The following is a 21,647-nucleotide window of genomic DNA, read 5'->3' as shown; positions in this document are numbered from 1 at the left end:
GGTGAGAGACATGAGATTGGGGTGAGTTTATTCAAGTTGTAATTGCTACTCTGATACTTCTTGTGAACCGGTTTCAGGTTCACCGAGACGTACCAGGATCACATTGATCCTGGGAACTCGTACATCCTCGTGTCTCCTTTACTTTCTTGCACTACTAACTTACAAACCTGTAAAACATAAAACAGAGCGCAAGAAAATACAAACCTGTTAGTCTTACTCGATTAAACATTCAAGGAAATTCCTGACAACTACAGTACAAGTTTAGAAATTCGTTTAACATAAAAAAAAAAAAGGATAAAAGAAGTTTCAAAGCTGTCAAAACAAGGGCGTGAGTGAAGACCCACCACTCCAAACTTTGCTTTCCGCTTATAATTTTTTCATGGACCCCCATGAACATGAAGCTAAACCAAACATACCCCCTTCTTTTATTCTTTCCATTTTATTAAGAGAAAAATATATAATATTTTTTGCTTACTAAATAATATACATTGTTTTGTCATCTTATATTTTATTTTTGTATCGTTAGTTGTTGATATTTATTCCTTGTCTAATGAAATTATAAAACATTCCATTGTGGTGCCTTTCATGTTGTTAACTCTTATATTTGGCCATTCCAAACTAGTGTATATAAAATAACGCATGTTTAATCATACCCTATGATTTATCACTCCACCACCCACGCTAAAATTATTAGTTCTAAAAACCCTTTTTATCTGCAAAAGTAACATTTTTTCCTTTTTTAAAATATATATATCTCTCTCTATTTGACTTTAAAAGATAAAACTCCATCGACACTAAGCTAAGCTAACACATCTTGTCTGCAAATGACTATATAGTTTTAATCTTTGTATTGAGTTAAAAAAAAAAAAAAAAACTATTAAATAAGCTTAAAGTTGCAAACTTTAATAAACAGGTTTTGGTTCGTTCTACTTCTCTCTATTCATTTACCCTTTCAAGTGCCACTTTTTCTTCCTAAATCCTCTCTCTCTCTCTCTCTCTCTCTCTCTCTCCGTTCCCGAGAAAAGCAAGAAAAAAAAAGCTTCAATCTCAAATCTTTCAGCAGCTACAAAAAAAGGGATGCTCTTCTTCTTCTGAGAGAGAGTGTGTGTGAGAGAGATGGGAGGGGTGACGTCATCAGTTGCGGCGAAGTTCGCGTTTTTCCCGCCGAGTCCGTCTTCTTACAAGCTGGTGTACGATGAACTGACCGGACTTGTTCTGATGAACCCATTTCCTCACCGTGAAAACGTAGAAATCCTTAAGCTTCCGACACGTAGAGGAACAGAGATCGTGGCTATGTACGTCAGACATCCCATGGCTACCTCTACTCTGCTTTATTCCCATGGCAACGCCGCCGATCTGGGTCAGATGTATGAGCTCTTCATCGAATTGAGCATCCATCTTAAGGTTAATCTCATGGGGTATGTGTTCAAAGTTTCAGTCTTTATCTCTCTCTCAGGAAGATAGCTTTGTTGTGTTCTGTTTTTGTGATGTTTGTAGTGTCTGGTGGATATGATCAAAATTCATTAAACTTTTTTTTTTTTCAAATGGCTATTAGGAAACTTTCATCTGGTCATATGTTGTGGATTTTGGTATTAATGGTGTTTTTCTTGATAAATGAATTCGGATGGATTTGGTAACGGATGTTTTAATTTGGAGATTTATAAAATCCTTCTTTGTTTCTTCTGATTCACTGTTTCATTGTTCGTTTGAGTTACAAGACATTTTGAAGGCTTATGATTTGCTCCAGTTGAGTCTATTCAGATTAAGTTGTTGTGGCAATATCATTTTCATGGAGGTCTAAATATTTTGTTATTGTTGTGAATACTGTACATGTTCATTGTTTTTTTCCAAATTCTGTTTTTCTTGTTGTCCATTTTATGTTTGGAAACAACTTGGTTAAGCTCTGAGGCTGTTGTTTACTTTAACTCTTTGTATGTTTCAGATTGTGTTTTTAGTTCACAATATTCTTGATGAAGTAATAACGCAAAATCCTAGATAACACATTAAAAACCAAAAGAACTTGAGATCCTTCATAGCTTGATAAATGTTGCTTCTCTGCTTTGGCATTTTGCAGGTATGATTACTCCGGGTATGGACAATCTACTGGAAAGGTTTGTCTTTTGGAATCAACGAGGATATATATCAATAAAATTTATTAAAAAAAACTGAACCTTGTTTTCGTGTGACTGACTGCAGCCGAGTGAGCACCATACATATGCTGATATTGAAGCTGCTTATAAATGTCTTGAAGAAACATACGGAGCAAAACAAGAAGACATTATCCTTTATGGCCAATCCGTGGGAAGTGGACCTACGTTAGACCTCGCTGCTCGATTGCCTCAGTTAAGAGCTGTGGTTCTCCATAGCCCCATTCTTTCGGGTCTAAGAGTTATGTATCCAGTGAAGAAGACATACTGGTTTGACATCTACAAGGTAATAGACATGTATCTCATTCTTTTATGGATTGTTTCCATTTTTAAGCATCTCTCTCTATCTTTTTTCACAGTTGTAAATTTTATGTACTTTTGCAGAATATAGACAAAATCCCACTTGTGAATTGCCCTGTTCTCGTCGTTCATGTGAGTTCCTCATTCATGTCTCTCTGTTTTTTTTTATTCCTTTTCCGGAACCGAGTGGTCTGTACTATAACTCTCTGGTTGTTCGTCTTGTTGTTGCAGGGAACTTGTGATGAAGTTGTTGACTGTTCCCATGGAAAACAACTATGGGAACTCTCTAAAGAGAAATATGAGCCGCTTTGGCTCGAAGGCGGTAACCACTGTGATCTTGAACACTATCCTGAATACATTAAACACCTCAAGAAGTTCATCACAACTGTAGAGAGAGATCTCTCCTCAAGGGCAAGCACGGGGCAATCGGAAAACAACAGCAGCGATTTGGAAATGCCGAGGCAGAGCGTAGATAGAAGAGAGAAGCCGAGGCAAAGCGTCGATAGAAGGGAGAAAGAGAAACCTCCAAAAGGTCCGTCGAAGAAGAGTAAGCTGAGAATCACTTTCGAGCAGCACTTGGACCGGACTAGGAGGAGCGTTGACTACCATGAAAAGGCTAGGAAGAGCGTTGAACACCATCATCATCAGAATCATCATCAGATTGAGAGAGGAAGGAAGAGTGTTGATAGATTGGATAGAGTACGGTCCGAGTAAACCGGTGAAATCTGCCCCACACGTACATAAGTTTGTTACAGAACAAGAACATTTTGATCTTGATCTTGATTTCGATTCTAAAGTTTTATGTTATTTTTGTTTTGATTGTGAGTTATCTTTTGTAGTTTATTTTGGTGTGAATTGTTCTTGAATGGTGAAAGCTTCAATCTTAAGCAAGCAATTGAGAGATATTAGGCCTCTACAATAACTTCTGCTACTTCATTTATTTGACACAACTTTTTACTCATAATATCATGATTGGTTTAAATTAATTTAAATGTTGTGATTCTTACGGTTAATCTTATAGTTAATCGGTAGCAAAACTATGGAGCATGGTTGGCCACTTTGTTGTAAATCACGTGGATTTATTATATATGGCACAATCCGTTTTTTCAGTAGATTACGAGACTAATGAAAAGCTTTAGTTAGAGTAGAGAAACAAGGAAACATTTCAAAGAAATAAAAACAGCACTGCACATCTAACAATGAATGCAACAATATTAGATGCAATTCATAACATAAACAAAAAGATCGAATTATTAAAGAGATTTTGTTTGTTTTCTAACTCTGTCAGAACATTAACAAATGTCTTCGAAACCCACTGCCCCATAAAACTTAACCATGCAGGAATTTCTATGTTTTGGGCCTTTGGTAATGACTTGTGTCAGTGTGTCTGTGTTCTGTGCAGCCAAATATTGGGGTTTTAATTTGGGTTTTGTTCGAAAGTAGTAAACTCTTTAAGATTGCCCAAAATGTTTTTTTTTAAGACTAATATTCTGCAATAAAATCAAACAAAAGTGGTAATCTCAATCTCAGCTACTACTAATATTAGTTTTTGTTTTAATTGTGTGAAAGCTAGTTTAAAAATAGAAGAACTGGTTTCTATTTTCAAGTCATCTTTTTATGTTTTCTTAAAATGGTCTATTTAGCCTAATTTTAAAAAATACTTTCTAAAAGTAGATTATAAAAATCATCTTTTCTCCCATATCCATCAATTTTCCTAACTTTATTCATCTTCGAAAACATATAAATTCACTTCATAATGTCGTATTTTTACTACATTCTAAAGCTTTTGCAGTATTTCTCCGTATAACTAAAAAAAGCAAAAAAAAAAATAATAAGAAAAAATACTGCTTAGTTTTTAGAATATCTTCTTTTTAATCTCAATAAAAACAAAAAAAAATTGGCACGCCAATTTGTTGTTTTGACCCTATTGGTTTTAACCATCGCCACTGCTTTCGCAGCTGACGCTCCTTCTGCCTCTCCCAAAAAATCTCTATCACCCACTACTGCACCAACCAAAGCTCCTGCGGCCCCAACCAAGGCCCCTGCATCACCAACCAAGGCTCCAGCAGCTGCACCTAAGTCATCTTCAGCTTCTTCTCCCAAAGCATCTTCCCTTGCTGTCGAAGGACCTGTTTCCGACGATGACTACAATGCTTCCAGTCCTAGTGACTCTGAGGCATCTACCGTCTCCTCCCCACCGTCACCCACCCCTGATAGCAGTGCTGCTGATGGACCAAGCAACGGACCTAGTGCAGAGTCACCTTCAAACGGTGCTGTGACAAATGTTAAATTTTCCGTTGTTGGTATAATGGCCGTTGTTGGTTTCTTCTTCTTTTCTTTCTAAGTTAAATCATCCACGTTTTTGCTTGGATAGATAAGAGTTTTGAGTTGTGGTTGAAAAATTATTTTACGTTGATAAATCGAGATTAATTGGAGTTGATATAAAACCTAATTTCATAATGAAATTTTGTTAGAACAAATTTTTCATATTTTGTTTGATAAAATTAAATTTTGTGGAACTACTTTTGTTGTCTATTTTCTTTTAATGTAGACTAAATATATATTTTGTCTTCAAGTAAATATCTATCATTTCATAAGATGTTTTGAACGAATGTATAGATATTATAAATGGTATTACTGGTTATTTTCTTCATTTTTATTTGAATTTTTCTTTTACTAAAACTAATCTATTTCAATTGAGATAATCAAATTAATAAATATGGGATAATTTATAGTTTTGGTGTTACAATTAGATTGATCCAATCCATTAAAAAAATCAAATAAGATTAAAATGTTTTACAGAAATTTGAAAAAAAAAATCAAGTATATTACCTTATTTAGGGAGTGATTTAGAAGTTTCTATAAAAAAATTAGTATATTTTTTATGATCAGCCATAAAATATTTGTATATACGTTATTTTATGTGCAAGCCCATTAAAATATTATAATAAAAACAACAAAAAGTGTTTAAATAGAAATAATTAGTCAATGAGGTGTAGGACCCATAAGCATTGCTCTATTTACCGTGTATGATTCGCTCTAACTGGTTCCTTCTCTCTCCCACACCTCTTTTTTTTTTTTTTTTTTTTTTGTTCTTGCTAACGTCAGTTTCGTATTAGATGGATCATCTTATTTTTTGATCAAAAAAAAAAAAAAAAGATGGATCATCTTATTTATCTGGTAACTCCAAAATATGCGTAGGTTTTACTTTTCCCTGTAAATTACTAGTCAAATCTTGCAATTATTAACAAGACTTTTCAAAAGGCTATTATTATATATTCTCTTTTAATTCTAGACTTATTTTTTTATCCAAATTTTCTAGACTTATCTTCTCAAAACAAAAAAAATCATACACAATTTGTCATGTCCATTTCTTGTTGTTTTTTTTTTTCTAAAAAAATTGTGAATAGCAATATATGATAATTTTTCTTGTCAGCCTATAGTGAAACTTTAAATATGCGAAGAATATTCTAATAGATCCACATTTCAATGGCATTATGCTTTGATTGATAACATGACTTAACATTGAGTTAAATTGAGTTATGGACTTAACTCATAGATTATTCAAAAATATTACCAATCAACAACAAAATTAAAAATTTTAAAGTTGAGTTTGAGTTACAATGTGTTATGGTTGACTTACAATTTCGAGTTATATCCTTTGTAAAATTGTTAACTCAAAACATTATTCAACATCATGAAAATTTTCATGAGTTAAGATGTGGTAAGTTGAGTTATCTTTTTTTTTTAATTAAAAAACGAAAATTCAGTTATATAATACAAAAAATTATTGTTTTTGTTTTTACTTAATTCATATATCAATAAAAATAATTTTCACTGTTTTTCTTTTATTTAATAACTTTTTAATTAGTTATATTATATTTTTCCTAAATTATTATTTTTATTATCATTTGAAATGAAAATAGGCATAGACCTAAATATGATAAGATTGTAAATATTATGGCATGCATGTAGTTAATTTTTTAATTTGCAATGTAACAAAGAAGTTTAGTTAAATTTGTGTATATTAAAATTATTTTATTATTTATATATTATTTTATAATTTTGTGAAATATATTCACTAATATTTTAATAATTATAATCAAATAATACAGCAACATCTACCACAAAATGACATCAATCAGTAATTTTGATAGGATTAATAAATCATAATTTTACAGCAATCCATTACATCAAAGCTGTTTTTACAACATAATTTTTACTGCAATTTACATTGAATTATAATATTCTGTCCAACTCAACTTCAATAAATCACTAAATCATGTTACCAATTAGAGTAATCATGTTATCAACAATATTCTACTTAACTACAGAATCCACTTTTTGAAGGACAGAAAAAAAGAAAAAGAAAGTGTCCCCTAATGCATTTAAAAATATTCTACAGTAGGGTTTAAATTCAAAACTGTACCCATCTAAATTTATGAAAATAAATGACGCTGCAGCCAAAGCCTTAAAAGAAAGAAAATGTATAGAACCTTTTTTTGGTTTCACGTGAATATTATCAAAGAAAGAAGATCTAATTCCATCGAAAGGTGTCATCAAAAGACAGCAATAGTTCAGGATGCTACTGTACTATATACCACCACTTCATTTTTCATTGCTGTCGGTGCTCTAGCAAATTTACGGTAAACCCATCTTCAAATTATATAGCTCCCCTTCACAAACCTAATAAATGAATGTGGGTTCTCATTGTTGTTGCACAAAAAGAAAAAAAAAATAGTGGGTTCTTAATTCTATTTAAAATTTGTTTTGTCAATTTATGAACTGGATTCGAGTTTAGAAAAGTACTTCAGTTTCATAAGCCTCTTGCGCTCTCGATTACACAGTGGAATAAATTAATAATAATGCAATATGCTTTCTTCTTTTCACTGACGGATAAAAGTGGAAAGATATTTATATCACTTTAATATATACAGTAAAACCTCTATAAATTAATACTCTATAAATTAATAAACACTATAAATTAATAAATTTTGCTGATCCCAAGTCGGGCCAGTGTAAAAATTAACAATATTCGATAAGATAATAAGATAATAATTTTTTTGAAATCTCCTTATAAAATATGGTCCCAATAATATCATAAATTAATAATTATGTAAATATATATATATATATATATATACTGATATAATAGTGTATGTTTCTCCTAAAGCTCAATTCTATAGAACAATTGTAATGTTGTATTTTCAACCTATAATAATATCTCTAAAATATTTTATAACATGTCATACAAATAATTAAAATTTAAAGTTTTAATTTTTAGATATGTATCATTTACAATTTGATAATTTGACAGATTATTAAAATAGGAGAATTGATATTGTTATTCATAGATTTAAATTTATGTGTCTCATGTGTATAAGTCAATTTGTCTATAATATTTGTAATTTATTGTAAATAGTGTTTTCTAAATATTATAAGTTCAATTCCTAAACCATAAAATTTATAACATCCGAAAGTTTAATCTTATTTTGCTATAGTTGTTCCAATTCATAATTTTTTAAAAAATAAACAATTAAAAATATATCTATAAATTAATAATTATTAATTTATACTATAAAATAATAATTATTAATTTATAGATAAATTAATAATATTATAAATTAATAAAATGTCTTAGTCCCAACATTATTAATTTATAGAGGTTTTACTGTATATTTCTCGTTTGCCCAAAAAAAAAAATGTATATATTTCCCATCAATATTATTGTCTCGAAAAACCTCATCTTAGTTTGTTGCCCTAAAGAAAAATATCATGTTAATCACACTTGTTTTGGTGTCAATCTCAATTGTTAATTTCAATTAAAATACTAGATGCATATGTAATAATTTAATAAAAATGTTGGTGACGAATGAATGCTCATGTTCCAAAACCTCTAATAAAAAAACGTGAACTTCTATAAATGTTGGCATCCAAAAAGTAAGAGAAAAGTTGAATGGAGTTACCCGTTAAATTAATCAAGATACAAATGTAATCAATCTATCAAAACCTTATACTATATCTCCCCCCTGCACATCCAAACAGAATCCAAGATTGCAATAGCTTTATCCAATGACTGATTGACACGCGTCAAAAGGTACCATCACTGTCAGCTTTCCCTCTCGCTCCACCTACATACTTCTTCTGAGTGAGTTTAGACTTTAGAGAGAGAGGGATAAAGAGAACAAACATTATTATTACAAATCGGAGAATAGAGTTTAAAAGAGTTCAAGAGAGAGAAGAGAAGAAGAGAGATCGGAGAGATGTGTAGTAAAAGCAGTCCGGTCGGAGAAGAGAAACAGAGTACGAGGACATCAAAGAGGATCAAGAAGAGGAAAAACAGAGAAGCTACAACCATGGACAAGTCGTCTCCTTCGAATCTTGAAGCGTCTCGTAAGATCAGAACGAAAACGAAAAAACCCAAATTCCTCAGTCTCAAGCTCGAACTCAACACTTCTTCCCACGAGATCGACGAGGATCCCAGAACCAAGAAGAGCGACAATAAGAAAAAAAAGAAGGAGAACAAAAAACAGAGCGACAAGAAAAAAGACCCTTTCACGACGCCGTTTAAGGAGAAGAAGAGAGTTGAGACTACTAGTCTCGGAGGAGGAGGAGGAGGAGGAGAGAAAGAAGAGGACCAGTACGACACCGTCGCGGCTTACCTTTTCAATTCCGCCACCGATAGTACAATCTCTTCGATCCACGATCTCCTCCCTTCCTCGGCCGCCGCCGATGTAGATTGCGGCGGAGAAAGGAACAACCTGTCACCCTACGATCGTCAGGAGCACGGATCGTCGTCTTCTTCGCTTCTACGTACGGCTATGAGGAAAGGAAAGAGTGAGGAGGAGGAGACGACGGAGGAACGGTGGGTTAGTTATTCAGAGGTGGTTGAGGAAGTGATGAGTCGGAGCGGAACCCCACGGTGTTGCGGCGGAGAGAATGGGAACGATGGACGGCCTTCGTTGGCTCTGAAGCTTGATTACGAGCAGATCATGGAAGCTTGGTCGGATAAAGGTACGCTTTATGTTGACGGAGAACCGCCGCAGACTGTGCCGGACTTGCATGCTTCCGCTGATGTAAGTAAAACCCATCTTTTTCTTTTTCCTTTTTTTTTGTGTATTTATATTGTAATCAACGCTTAACTTGACTAATTAATTTAACTTGAAAATTTTTAATGAGATCACGGGTTCTTTTGTAACTGTAATGATGATAGTCTTACTATATTATTTATTCGAATATTTGAGCTTTTGAAAGTGTGTTATACTTTTACTATACAAATTGCGAAATAGCTTAATACATGTCGAGTTTTTAGTTTTACATGTGTGCACGATAGATATATAAAAGGAACACTTGTGAAATTGTGAAACAGATGTTAAGGGATCGTATGGTTATAATGTTGGCAAATGTGCTTATATATAAAAAAAAAAAGGAAGAAAGTGTTCTTCTATCAGATGGGTAATTAATTAATAAAGCAAACGTCGTTGCTAATATAATAATGAAGCAATGATATTGAGAGACTAGGCAATTGTGTGTGTGATGGTTGTTTTAGGGGTATACTGACGGCGGAGAGGCGGGGAGTTTATGGGCAGTGCCAGAGATGGAAACGACGAGGGAGAGGTTATGGAGAGGGCATAGAGAGGCCAGCTTGCTCCGTTATAAAGAGAAACGACAAAACCGTCTTTTCTCTAAGCGGATTCGATATCAAGTTCGTAAACTCAACGCTGAGAAACGTCCTCGTATTAAAGTAAGCTTTTTCTTCTTTGTTTTTTTTTCCCAACAATTAACACACACATTGTCGGATTTGAGATTGGTTTCATATACCCCGGTTATATATAGAAATAAGGATTAGTTCACTGAAATCAATTGAGAATGAGAACCTAGCATCGGTTAATGGGTGGAATTGTAGGTTTTAGTTAATCATTGGTTTTGGTATCCTTTTTCAGGGCCGGTTTGTGAAGAGAGACGATTTGTAGACCACTAAAACACTGGTGGCTGTGGACATATTAGTCTACTGAAATAACCAAGTTACGGATGTTTGGTATTGTAATATTGTTGTTTTGCAACTTTTTGAGGAGAGATTAGGGCTCAACCGGAGTATACCGAGATTTGAAGATACTGTTGGTCTGTATAGGGGTCTTGACCAGCTCGGTTATGCAAAAACTTCGGTTTTGTTTGGTCACTTTATTAGGTCTCTTATTAGAAAGTTAACTAATTTCATCAGAACAATAATGACAATAAAAAAATGGATATTAATAATGATAAGTTACATTGAGTGCATCATAGATTCATAGTTGTTGTTTTAACTTTTCTTCAGCATATTATACAACATGAGCTCTAATTAAAAGACATGAGCTCTAAAATCTTTGCCAAATATATTACAACATGTAAACTAATATAGAAATAGTCGAAGGACTATATGGAAATCTCTAGTTTAATTCATGACAATCCTAGCAATAGTTAAATTTTCTTGGGTGAAATTATATCACAAAGAAATTGACATAACAACTAATTTGACGTTTTGTTGTTTATACGATTATAGTGGGACAAGAAGAGGTAATGTTGTTAAGATCAAGAAGCTTTGTCTCTTTGAAAGCAGGATCTTCTAATAATAACACTTTGTCTTTGTCTCCAACACCAACCATGTGTAGATACTCATGATCCTCTCTTTCTTTCCCTTTGAATAATAGCCTTTGTTGTTTTGGCTCTAAACCGGCAAGCAATGATAATACCATCTTAAGTTCTCCTGTAAAACCCATAAATAGAAATCTTATGTTACTAAATCTGATAAAGAGTAATTTAAAAGTTTCCATTAAAATTATATAATATATTTGACTACGTTTTTTATGAGATGATTTCATAGTTACAGATTATATTTTGGTGATCAATGGTAGTTTACATATAACCTCTTAAATAAGTCTCCTAAAAGATGAAACAGGAAGGTTGAGAAATGTCGAGAGACGAGAAATTTACCAAAAGTAGAGGTGGCTTCAATGGATAGATCATGGAAGTGAGCAAAAGTAGAGACTCTAATGGAGATCAAGTCTTCACCAATACTCTCTTGCCTTTTTTGAACAAGCATACCTCCTGGCCTAAGTTCCCATTTGATCTCATAGTTGCTGCAGCTACTAATGCTGTTATTGTTGTTGTTACAAACTCCCTTCTGTTGTTGCTCTTGTTGTGTTCCTTTGTTGTTGATTCTTTTACCAAATCCAAATCTAATCCCAAACCTCTTGGACTTAAACTTCATCATTTCTTTTTCGACTTTGATTTTTGTGGAGCTTTTCTTTTCTGTTTTCTCTCAAGCTTAGAGGGATACATAAAACATGGAAACATTTAGGTGGTTTATTTAAGAGATCAGAGGTTAAGATAAGGACAAGACCACAGACATACTTGCATGTGCAAGTTGCTTTTTATAAGGTACAAGTCTTATCTTTTAAAATATATACATTTTTGTTTATATTATGAAATTAATTATATGGAGTCAATTATTATAGTATAAGATATTATTATGTGCCGACAAAGGATAAATCAGATTTAAATAGGATTTGATCGAGACTGTTAAGAGAAGAGTTTCATCACATGGGCGCTGGTTCGACTGCTGATAAACAATGTTTCCTTGATTGGAGGACCACCGAATACGACAAAATGTAAATGAAAAGAACAATCAAAACTATATGGTATTGTGTTAATTAATTAAAAGTCATTATGGGTAGGCTTTGTTTTGTCTAGGAAAATTTCGGCGTGCCGACCTTGATGTATTAGGTCATCTCCATGGAAGATCCTTAAAGATATCTTATGAGTATCTTAGCTCAAAAAAAAAAGAAAAAAAAAATCAAAACTGCCAAATACACCTAGCATCGGCGCTTAGGTAACTGACCTTAGCATCCTTTAGAACCAACGACGTGTCAGCATATTGTTGGCTATATTTTTTAACAAAAGAAAAAAATAATTACCCTATCTCATTCTCATCTCTCTCTCGTCTTTTTCCCCAGTAACAAATTTTTTTGAAGCGGAGGAGGAAGTCTGAGAGGGAAACGGCCTGAAGTTTATGCTTGAGAAATCTGTGAACAAGGGTGATGCTTCTACTGTGTTAAGTTACAGAGGGTTATCAAATTCAACGGCGGAGGTGTGTCCGACTTTTTTTTCCTGATTTCAATTTTGATGGGTTTGATGGATTTGTTTGTGTTGGATCGTGTTTGGATGGGGTTATTGTTAGATGAAATAGGTTATTTTGCAAGTTACAGCCACATGATCCATTGAATTGAGCCTAAGATATTAGGAATTGAAGTAACTGATAAACAGAGTGTGAAATTGGGATGAAGGTTTTTTCTCAATGTCAATAAAGTTTAATCGGTTACACTTGCTGGATTAGAGGGTTTGTTGGGTCTCTTAATCGGTTACACTTCTACCCATGATCATTGATTTTCTTGTATCTGTTGATTGAAACAGTGGCTCGGTCTAGACAAAGAACTGAAGAAGCTTGTGGTTGACACAACTGCCAATCAAGTAAATTATCTATGATCTATAAATGCGATATCTTTACTTTGGTGTCAAGTGATTGGTTTTTGTTAACATAGTCTCTCTGTCGTAAAACATTGTTTTGGTTTAAAATAAGAATCTGGTTTTTTGATAAGTGTTTGATAAGTTTGTTATCTTGTTTAGTTTTATATGATTTACACAGAGAGACTATGTGAGGAAGTGTTGAAATGTTGATTAATTTAAGGCATATCGGTGGAGGTAACTTTTCTACATCCATACGTCTTTGGACATCGTCAAGACACTGTGATTTATATCTTCCCTTATCTTGTTCCCTTTATGAAATGTAATCATTTTGAACTTTGAAGTTTGTTTAAAATTTAGAAATGGTTTTGTTCGTTGTTTAACAAGGGTCGTTTTAAATGGCAGCCGGGGACGCAGTTGAGTATCGACACTCCTACTAAATCTACAGGGAACACAGACAATAGACTGATGAAGAAGCTGAAAGAGTTTGATGGACTTGTTATGTCTCTAGGAAATGGAAATCCTGAAACTGGTAAAAATGAACATAACTTTTCAAAATTAAAATTAATCATTTTGTAATCTATTTTTAATATGTTTTATGTCCTGTTTGTTTAAACTTTTATTGAAAGCAATATTTTTAAGTTTTTAAAAGTATACAAGTCTTATAAATTTTAACAAAATACCATAATAATTTACAATTACAAAGAAAAATATTTTTAAGAATCTCTAATTTAACAACCTTCAATGGACCTATGAAATGTTAAAAGTTTCTTAAGAAATTCTTAATTTCATTTTTATTCAAAATTAAGAATAAAATCTGTTTTAAGATAATTTCATTACAACCTTTGATGGAGGTACTCTTAAAAGCTTATCTCAGTTTGAAACTTTAGTTTCATACTTCATTGCCAACACTATTATCTCAAACTAAATGCATAGCAAATTTTCGAAAGCTTTAATTGAATGGCATTGCCAAGTTAAACTCAGTCTGTTTATTTATAGTATATTTACAACTTTATACCAAATCAAATTTATTAATGCTAAACAAAACAGTTTTATCCCCAAAGAGTAATCAAGTCGCGAAACCACTCAAAAGCCGAAATAAGATAAGAAAAAAAATCTGATATCTGCACTTTAAGTTATTAAGTCACCAAAACTGGGTTGAGTTTCACTTTCATATATATTACTCTATTAAAATCTTTTGGAAGCAAAGATACAAAAAGTCTTTGTGGATTTATATATGGTGTTAAACTAAACACATGACATGCATCGACGGAGAGGATAACATATATACATGCACCTAGAAGACTAGAATATACATTTCTCACACTAACAGTAAAAGTTGAACAAAATCACGAACCGGTCCACTAACGGCCAGATTCAATATCACATCTTGTCCTGTTGGATTTTCTTAAATAATTATCGTTACGATTATCAAATAATTCGTAAATAGAGAACTATGATTACCGAAGAAAATCAAGAAATGTTTAACCAAAAACATTGGATTCCTAGAAACTAAGAAAAAATCAATTGAACAAAGAACTTGTATTCAGAGTATACGCGTTACGCGTTAGACGTAGCAAACACATTAGCTGGTATTATTTTTAACTCGTATTTATAGTAATATAGTACTCAAAAAAATTGGTGTTAAAACTATACATTTATCGGTCTTTGGAATGAACTATAGATATAATAGATACGATCTTGTTGACCCTTTTGTGATATGCCATTTAATTTACTTATATATGTGGATTAGATAAATCTTAGTATAGTTGTCAAGAAAAGAAGAAGATAAAACTTAGTAATGCTCCCAGTACTTTTTCTTTGGAAGGTGTCCATGATTTGTCACGGCGTTAAAATGTATATTATTCTCATCTTTGCGCTTGGTCGATTCGGAAACTCGTTTGATGGATCGAAGCATGTGATCAATCTTCTCGTGCGTGATTCAGGATGCGCATATGTGTACGTTAAGATTGACGAATATGTAATAGCTAAAACTTATTTCTAACATGAAGCTTTAACAAACAAAAAAAAATGTTGAGAGAAAACAACAAAGCAACAATAACATATCATTTAATAATTTAATCATGTACCTAATCAAGTAATAGGGACACTAGCTTAGTTACCTAATCAAGTAAAAGGGGACAGTATAGTTTAATTTGTTATTAAATGCCAATCAAAGTGATTACGTTTCTTTCGGATGGGTAAATTTGAACCTTGTGAAAAGATCGCCATGTGGTAGGACTAGAGGTATGTAGGACCATATAAGTTTGGGAAATTAATAAGCATGAAAACCTTGTGAAATAACGACAAAATATAAAATTAGAAAATAGCCGTTTCAAGGTTATAACTTATAAGAACATATCAATGTGCGAGTTTGTATATGAAAATTTTTAAATAAAATCTTCGACAATATATTATTAATAGAGATCACACAACTCAGCTTATATATATATATATATAATATATTTTATATGATTTGCCAAATCTGATTATATATGTAATTTTGGGAATATCACTATGTCTACTGCAAGCCCAAATCTTGATCATTTTGCAAATTTGAATTAATTTAAACAAAAGACAAACATATTCGACCGTAAAATTTATCCACGACTGATTTGCATTCAGTTTATTGTTAGTATGAAAGTACAATGCAAATCTTCAAAACTCCAAATTTAATTAGTAGTTTACTGGTAGCAGTTAATTCATGTTATATATCAACAAAATCTGAATGAATAACTCGCGAAGTTGATCTATCATCTTGATTTATTTTAAAATTATCAAATCAATGGTGTTTGCTCGTATTTCGTTTTGTTTTATAAATACCAACATCTGTATGATGTTTTCCTCTTTATATATTTATCTAATTTAGATTAGTTGGTAATAGTCTTTTTCATGTCCATTTATCACCCTGTGTATTACAACATGTGATTAATCTCCAATTAAGTTATGATATGCAATATCAAAGGCTAGACCATACAATACATACACATGTATATAATTGTATGTGATTATTAATGGACAAGATGATATGACATAGCAACATGTTGTCCTAGCTAGATGACGGTTTTTGAGATATGGTGAATCCCACATTTATATATCTCCTTTAACAAATTTGATCCACCAACATGGTTGCCCATCATAATTATACATCTACTATATATACGTACACACACATGTATATAATACATATAGAAAATGAAATATTTATCTATGCACACAATGATGTTTTATGTTTATATACATGCATTATATATATGTTATGTGCATGGGCCAGACATGTTTATTGGAATTTACGAAGGAGCATATATCCTTTGTACCCAACCTAAAGTATGGTCAACAAAGCAACATTCCAAGTGCAAATGCTAAACAGGCGAGAGGTGGCTCAACAGTCAACAGGTTGCCAGTAACTCACATAGCCACTCAAACAACAATAGAAAATAATCAAGATGACATGTTGGATAGAAAGATCTGATTCCGGCCGGTTGAGCTGCTTGATCGCAAAGCCTGCCGTGATCATCCCAATCATGTAAGTAATATGAATGTAAATAATAGGACATCATAAATATAAAGAACATATATAATAAGGTGACGTCCAACCACTTGTCTTCTCCCATCCAGCGACTCTTGACATTGTTAGCAACTGTTGGAATCGGGACGTAAAACGACCTCACGACCAAGATAGCCAAAATCAAGAATTCTAATAATGCAATAGTAGGGAGGATCCTGTGAGATCGAGAAGCGTATCTCTCTGATCGGAGTGATTTTATAGATGGAGGTGCCGCTGGTGACCGTTCTAATTCCGAACCGTAAACTTGGTCGATGTGTATTACTAGTTATAAGCTAATAGTCGTGAAAAGTATTATTGCTCACCAAAGAAGATCCCTTTTACAATCCCTCCCCTTTCTTATTTATACAGTGAGCTTTTAATGAGTGATTAATGTAAAAAATAATTTAACCCGTCAATCTCGCTTATCATTTATTACAGACAGCTAAAGGAATTTTGGCCTTACCCCGAGCTCCAAGGTGATTGATGCTCTCATGTCACTTCGACCTGGCCTTTGCTGGCTTCCCCTGGACCTTTCCTGATTTAGTGGCCGGACTTACTTCTAACCCCGGCCCGAATCGAGATGACTAATCATGGTACCAACAGATCCCAACTGTGTCTATGGCTTGCCAAGAAGAAGGGGAACAGATTTCTACGATCGATGCCGAAAGATGATGAGATGCCCATTACATAGTATATAAACAACAATTCACTCCTTTGATTATCTTTGTTTCGTATGAGCTCATGATCAATGCCATTATCAAGGACTGGATTCTAATAAGGTTTTTTTTTTTGTCGTTGTTGTAGATGAACTTGTCTGACCTCTCTGCTCGTGCTTTTATACATCGACCTAGCCTATTCCTAATCCTAACAGGTTCAGGGATTATAGAGGAAGGTTCCGTGGTTTTCCCACCTCTTTAGGGTTTTCCAAAGATATATTTACAATCCTTATCCTAGCATTACTTTTTTTTTAATATTAATTGGGCATTCTTCTTTAAGCCCATAAAAACATGGACATTAGGAGAGAACTCTACAACTTCTTATAATTTTGAAATTTCATGAGATGGTTACGAAATACAACAAAATGTCAAGTAACTATACAAAACCTAACATGTATGTATAAATGAAAATTTCTCATTAGTTTAAAGTATTTTATATTACCTCACGTGTAAAAAGAAAGTAGTCCATCAAGGAAGCCAAGTTAGGTGTTCTTAATTCATCAAGACTGAATGGAACCTTGTGCTATAAAGAAATAAAAATATTTTAGAACTTTCACTTCTCAGCATTTGTGTAATTATTTTGAATCCATTTGCAGGTTCAGCTGTGATGCTATAGTCACCCGACAAATCACCAATACTTAATTGTTTTAGTTATGTTTTTTCTAAGTTTTTATTTATTGTTGAAATATTTCAATATATGATTATTTAATAAAATTAGTTATTTCTTTTACTTTTTACTGTTACAATATATATTTTACTATAAGAAAATATTAAATAAAAAATTGTAAATTAAACATAACTAATGTGCCTAACAAAAAATATAATGTGGTATCATAGGACGTAGTCCCATTTGTGTGTTGTGTGCGTATGTTTGTGTGTCACAGGATTTAGGACACAGTAATTGCTGCTTGTTTTAGGTTCAGACTTTGTGATTGTTTGAGCGAATTTGGGTGTGGAAACTTCGGGAACCCTGAGTGATATATCATGGTTTTTTTGGTTTTCAACCATGATATAAGGAGTCTTTTAGAGTCTTTTGATTTGTTTTCTAGGATGTTTTTGAGTCTTTACAGGTTTTCTAGGATTTTGGCATGAAAGGAGCAAAATGGAGCAATTAGAAGGGATTTTGGAGCATTTAATCAAAGAAGTCAATTTGGAGTCGGATCAGAGTTATGGTATCGACCGACACCGAAGGAGCATCGGTCGACACCCATGTTTATCCGACGAGAGAAAGAAAAAATTAGAAGTTTTACAATTTTACCCAAAGTTTTCTTAAATTGCAACACAAGTCCCTGACATGTTTTAGGACAGATATATAGTGTTTTTGGGTTTTAGAAAACCCTTATGTTTTATTCTAGGAAGTTTTATTCTAGGAAGTTTCATTCTAGCAAATTTTATTTTCTGCAACCCTGTGAGATTTTGAGAGCTTTTGGGAGAGAGATCTGAACTGCTTTGAGAGAAGAATTCATAAACTCCCTCTTTACTCTTTTAATTTCAATTGCTTATTATTCAGAATGATGATTTGTGTTTCATTGAATATGTCTGAGTAGTTTGCTTGTTAGGTTCAGGGTTTTTCACAGAGATTTTATGATTTATTAGATCTGTTTATTTAGGATTCATTATCTTTCTAGATCTTCATCATAGGTTGTTCTTCATATTAATCCTTGATTGGCCATCTAGAAATAATAACTTAGGAAAATAAATTGATATGAGAATATAATTGATTTTCCTGATAAAACCTTTTGATGAGCAAAATTACTTCTTGCAAAGAGATTTGATTTAATAATTTTGTGAACAATCTAAACTTGTTTTTAAAGCTGATTTTTAACCTAGAATTTTACAAAGATATTTGGATTTTCTGGTTTTAAATTTAGATAATATTTGCAGTGAGAACTGATTTATTTTACAGAAGAGTTTAGAGTTCTAGATCTGATTTTTAATTGCTTGAATCCTAATTAATTTATTGATTTAATATTTTGTAATTTCCTGAAAAATTTCCTAGACTTAGCTTTTTGATCTTCTGAATTTATAACAGTTTTATTTAATATTTTGCATTGCTTTTCTTAATTTAAATCAACTTGTTTAGCTTAATTATAAAACTCTATAATTTATTGTGTAAACTTGAGTCGTTGTAGAATTCGACCCCTAAGTATTACAGTAATCTCTTAATTTGAGAGAGTAGTTCTAGGGTAAATTTGAGCATATCACTGAAGCTTTCCCTCAGTGAGTAATTATCAATTGCTTATCTCTCTTTTGCAGGTTGGTTAAGCCAAGAATTCATTTTGCATAGTTAATTGGTGGTTTTGGGATTAATGAGTGTTTTGGCTGGGCCATGAAATCAACCCATTGACCAGGTCCGGATACCGAGTTCGAATATAACAGAATGCATAGCAGAAGATGGAAGGACAAAGATGGAAGACGATCCCCGAGAAACTATAATGTTTATAAAAAGGTCATACAAAAAAAGATACAGTAATTTTCTTCTTCAATATTTAATCTTCCACTCAACCTTTGTTTCATAGACATAAACTTGAGTTTTTTTCTAATCCTGATCAGAAAAGGATTTTTTTTTTAAAATTCCATAGCTATGTAACATGATTAGAAAAAGGATTTTTCCTGATCATTATATCAAAAAAAAATTGTCGTACCCTCGCAACAAATTCAGAAGAAAGAAATTAACAAAAATCAAGTTATGGTATTGGGCCGTGTATCATATATGTTATGAGCCTTAGTCGGTTGTTGCAAACCCTACTAGGGTTAATAAAGTAAAAGAGTTTGATAAGAAAATCTTACACCATGGTCTCCTGTACTAGGTGCTGATTATTTCCTTGGTTATAATCTTTGTGTCATATGCTCCGTCTTCTCTTCGGGGTACGTCTCATGGCAAAATTCGCGATTGTGATTCCAACAACTCCGTTGCGGAAGTAAGTGGCAGCTACCCAAAGATAGATGTTGATCAAAATCGATTACGCAAGTACATTGTTCGGATGGCCACTTCTATTATTTTTTTTCCTTTACCTAATTTATTTATTAAAGGCTAATGTATGTAGTGAGTTTTTTTTGTTTATGTATTTTTTTTTCTTTCTTTGGGGTCAAAATATTCAATGAGTTTGCGTAATTAATAAATTTAAGGATTTTTTTTAGGTTCCAAAACCCTTTTCTTAAATAGGTATATTGCATTAAAAAAATAGCATATTTCAACCTATTCACAGAAAAAGAAAAACAAAACGTTAAATTGATTACCTCAATTAAATTCATTTATTAGATGATTTTTTGATACAAACAAATATTGTAATCCTCTTAAGAAAGACCTAACTGCCAACATATATTGTAGTCTCTTCTACAAACTCTTCACATGTGGATTTTATTCCAAATTCACCATAGGAGATGTTTAACAAAATTTCTCCTACGATGATGAGTTATGTTATGTAATGAGTCTTTCTAATTTAAGACTTAAAATCATTAGGGATTATAAGACTTCTTAACCAGCTCTTGTGGTAGTGAAAGACTTAAAAATCAGTTTTTTTTCTTTTCTTTTTAAACTGTTGGTTCTTTAAAGAACCAAATCAAAAAATCATTGGGCTAGATCTATTTATTAACTAGCTCATTAATTTTGCGCTTGGAGATAACTATCCTTTTAAGATTTCTGCGATTCAAGATGTACATGTGTGACGATACGATATTGAAGAATATGTACGTAATAGCTAAAAACTATTCTCGACATGAAGGTATTTAAAATACATAAATGTAATTTCATAATGCTCAATTATGGGAATCTGAATCATAAAGAGGAACAAATTAGAAAGACAAAAGAAAAAGAAACAAAACCAATTAATTACTACATTAAAAGAATAGCGAATGTTGACAAAAGAAAAAGAAAAAAAAGAATAGTGAATGCTTGCATGGTCTTATACTAAAAGTAGAAATAGAGTCCGGCCGGCCTCCTCGAGGATGAGGTCAACAAAGCAACATTCCAAGTGCAAAGGCTAAACAGACGAGAGGTGGCTCAACAGGTTGCCAGTAACCCACATATCCACTCAAATAACGGTAGGAAATAATCAAGATAACATGTTGGATAGAAAGATCTGATTCCGGCAGGTTGAGCTGCTTAATCGCAAGGCCTCCCGTGATCATCCCAATCATGTAGGTAATATATCGTACGGAATGTAAATAGTACTACAACAGAAATATAAGGAACATATACAATAAGGTGGCGTCCAACCACTTGTCTTCTCCCATCCAGCGAGTCTTGACATTATTAGCAACTGTCGGAATCGGGACGAAAAACGACCTCACGACCAAGATAGACAAAATCAAGAATTCTAATAATGCAAAAGCAGGGAGGATCCCAACTGTGTCTATGGCTGGCCAAGAAGAAGGGGAACAGATTTCCACGATTGCTGCCGTTAAACAACCGAAAGATGATGAGATGCCCATTAC

The 21,647-nt window shown here is 32.8% G+C and overlaps 5 protein-coding genes across 10 annotated transcripts; 4 read left to right on the top strand and 1 right to left on the bottom strand.

Moving 5' to 3' along the window:
* Nucleotides 1-590: 590 nt before the first annotated feature.
* On the top strand, nucleotides 591-3,352 carry LOC109124505 (uncharacterized). Its single transcript, XM_010455256.3, has 5 exons — nucleotides 591-1,418; nucleotides 2,075-2,111; nucleotides 2,197-2,433; nucleotides 2,532-2,579; nucleotides 2,679-3,352. The coding sequence occupies exons 1-5, from the start codon at nucleotides 1,117-1,119 to the stop codon at nucleotides 3,159-3,161; spliced, it is 1,107 nt and encodes a 368-aa protein (XP_010453558.1). The 5' UTR covers nucleotides 591-1,116; the 3' UTR covers nucleotides 3,162-3,352.
* An 851-nt stretch (nucleotides 3,353-4,203) lies between these two features.
* Nucleotides 4,204-4,927, top strand: LOC104737988 (classical arabinogalactan protein 6). Its single transcript, XM_010458229.2, has 2 exons — nucleotides 4,204-4,248; nucleotides 4,300-4,927. Exons 1-2 carry the CDS (start codon nucleotides 4,204-4,206, stop codon nucleotides 4,789-4,791), a joined length of 537 nt encoding a protein of 178 aa, XP_010456531.1. The 3' UTR covers nucleotides 4,792-4,927.
* A 3,474-nt stretch (nucleotides 4,928-8,401) lies between these two features.
* Nucleotides 8,402-10,727, top strand: LOC104735456 (uncharacterized). The gene is made up of 3 exons (XM_010455255.2): nucleotides 8,402-9,523; nucleotides 9,997-10,191; nucleotides 10,391-10,727. Exons 1-3 carry the CDS (start codon nucleotides 8,711-8,713, stop codon nucleotides 10,418-10,420), a joined length of 1,038 nt encoding a protein of 345 aa, XP_010453557.2. The 5' UTR covers nucleotides 8,402-8,710; the 3' UTR covers nucleotides 10,421-10,727.
* LOC104735455 (BAG family molecular chaperone regulator 2) lies at nucleotides 10,677-11,852 on the bottom strand. The gene is made up of 2 exons (XM_010455253.2): nucleotides 11,418-11,852; nucleotides 10,677-11,190 (listed from the first exon to the last, which is right to left on the bottom strand). Exons 1-2 carry the CDS (start codon nucleotides 11,695-11,697, stop codon nucleotides 10,973-10,975), a joined length of 498 nt encoding a protein of 165 aa, XP_010453555.2. The 5' UTR covers nucleotides 11,698-11,852; the 3' UTR covers nucleotides 10,677-10,972.
* A 318-nt stretch (nucleotides 11,853-12,170) lies between these two features.
* On the top strand, nucleotides 12,171-13,598 carry LOC104735454 (G-box-binding factor 3-like). Of its 6 annotated transcripts, none has more exons than XR_015577596.1 (5): nucleotides 12,171-12,315; nucleotides 12,440-12,573; nucleotides 12,897-12,953; nucleotides 13,129-13,184; nucleotides 13,353-13,598. XR_015577596.1 is itself a non-coding variant. In XM_087480431.1 (4 exons), exons 2-4 carry the CDS (start codon nucleotides 12,496-12,498, stop codon nucleotides 13,524-13,526), a joined length of 309 nt encoding a protein of 102 aa, XP_087336557.1. In that variant the 5' UTR covers nucleotides 12,171-12,315; nucleotides 12,440-12,495; the 3' UTR covers nucleotides 13,527-13,598. The 6 variants fall into 6 exon arrangements, 1 of the variants encoding a protein (XP_087336557.1); XR_015577595.1 differs by having other exon boundaries at nucleotides 13,129-13,269; XR_015577594.1 differs by having other exon boundaries at nucleotides 13,110-13,184.
* The last annotated feature ends 8,049 nt before the right edge of the window (nucleotides 13,599-21,647 follow it).

The sequence above is a fragment of the Camelina sativa genome, chromosome 13 (assembly GCF_030686135.1).
Source record: "Camelina sativa cultivar CO46 ecotype springtype chromosome 13, ASM3068613v1".
NCBI lineage: Eukaryota > Viridiplantae > Streptophyta > Magnoliopsida > Brassicales > Brassicaceae > Camelina > Camelina sativa.
The sequence above is the reverse complement of the archived record's forward strand: the minus strand, read 5'-3'. Positions and strand labels throughout refer to the sequence as shown.

Bases quoted from the DNA above. Each gene is read 5' to 3' on its own strand.
- LOC109124505 (XM_010455256.3), top strand. From the start codon at position 1,117: ATGGGAGGGGTGACGTCATCAGTTGCGGCGAAGTTCGCGTTTTTCCCG. The intron at 2,112-2,196 runs GTTTGTCTTTTG...GACTGACTGCAG, and splicing joins ATGGACAATCTACTGGAAAG to CCGAGTGAGCACCATACATA. The intron at 2,580-2,678 runs GTGAGTTCCTCA...TTGTTGTTGCAG, and splicing joins GCCCTGTTCTCGTCGTTCAT to GGAACTTGTGATGAAGTTGT.
- LOC104735456 (XM_010455255.2), top strand. From the start codon at position 8,711: ATGTGTAGTAAAAGCAGTCCGGTCGGAGAAGAGAAACAGAGTACGAGG. The intron at 9,524-9,996 runs GTAAGTAAAACC...TGGTTGTTTTAG, and splicing joins ACTTGCATGCTTCCGCTGAT to GGGTATACTGACGGCGGAGA. The intron at 10,192-10,390 runs GTAAGCTTTTTC...ATCCTTTTTCAG, and splicing joins AGAAACGTCCTCGTATTAAA to GGCCGGTTTGTGAAGAGAGA.
- LOC104735455 (XM_010455253.2), bottom strand. From the start codon at position 11,697: ATGATGAAGTTTAAGTCCAAGAGGTTTGGGATTAGATTTGGATTTGGT. The intron at 11,191-11,417 runs GTAAATTTCTCG...TGGGTTTTACAG, and splicing joins TGAAGCCACCTCTACTTTTG to GAGAACTTAAGATGGTATTA.
- LOC104735454 (XM_087480431.1), top strand. From the start codon at position 12,496: ATGCTTGAGAAATCTGTGAACAAGGGTGATGCTTCTACTGTGTTAAGT. The intron at 12,574-12,896 runs GTGTGTCCGACT...TGATTGAAACAG, and splicing joins TATCAAATTCAACGGCGGAG to TGGCTCGGTCTAGACAAAGA. The intron at 12,954-13,352 runs GTAAATTATCTA...TTTAAATGGCAG, and splicing joins TTGACACAACTGCCAATCAA to CCGGGGACGCAGTTGAGTAT.
- LOC104737988 (XM_010458229.2), top strand. From the start codon at position 4,204: ATGTCGTATTTTTACTACATTCTAAAGCTTTTGCAGTATTTCTCC. The intron at 4,249-4,299 runs GTATAACTAAAA...AATACTGCTTAG, and splicing joins AGCTTTTGCAGTATTTCTCC to TTTTTAGAATATCTTCTTTT.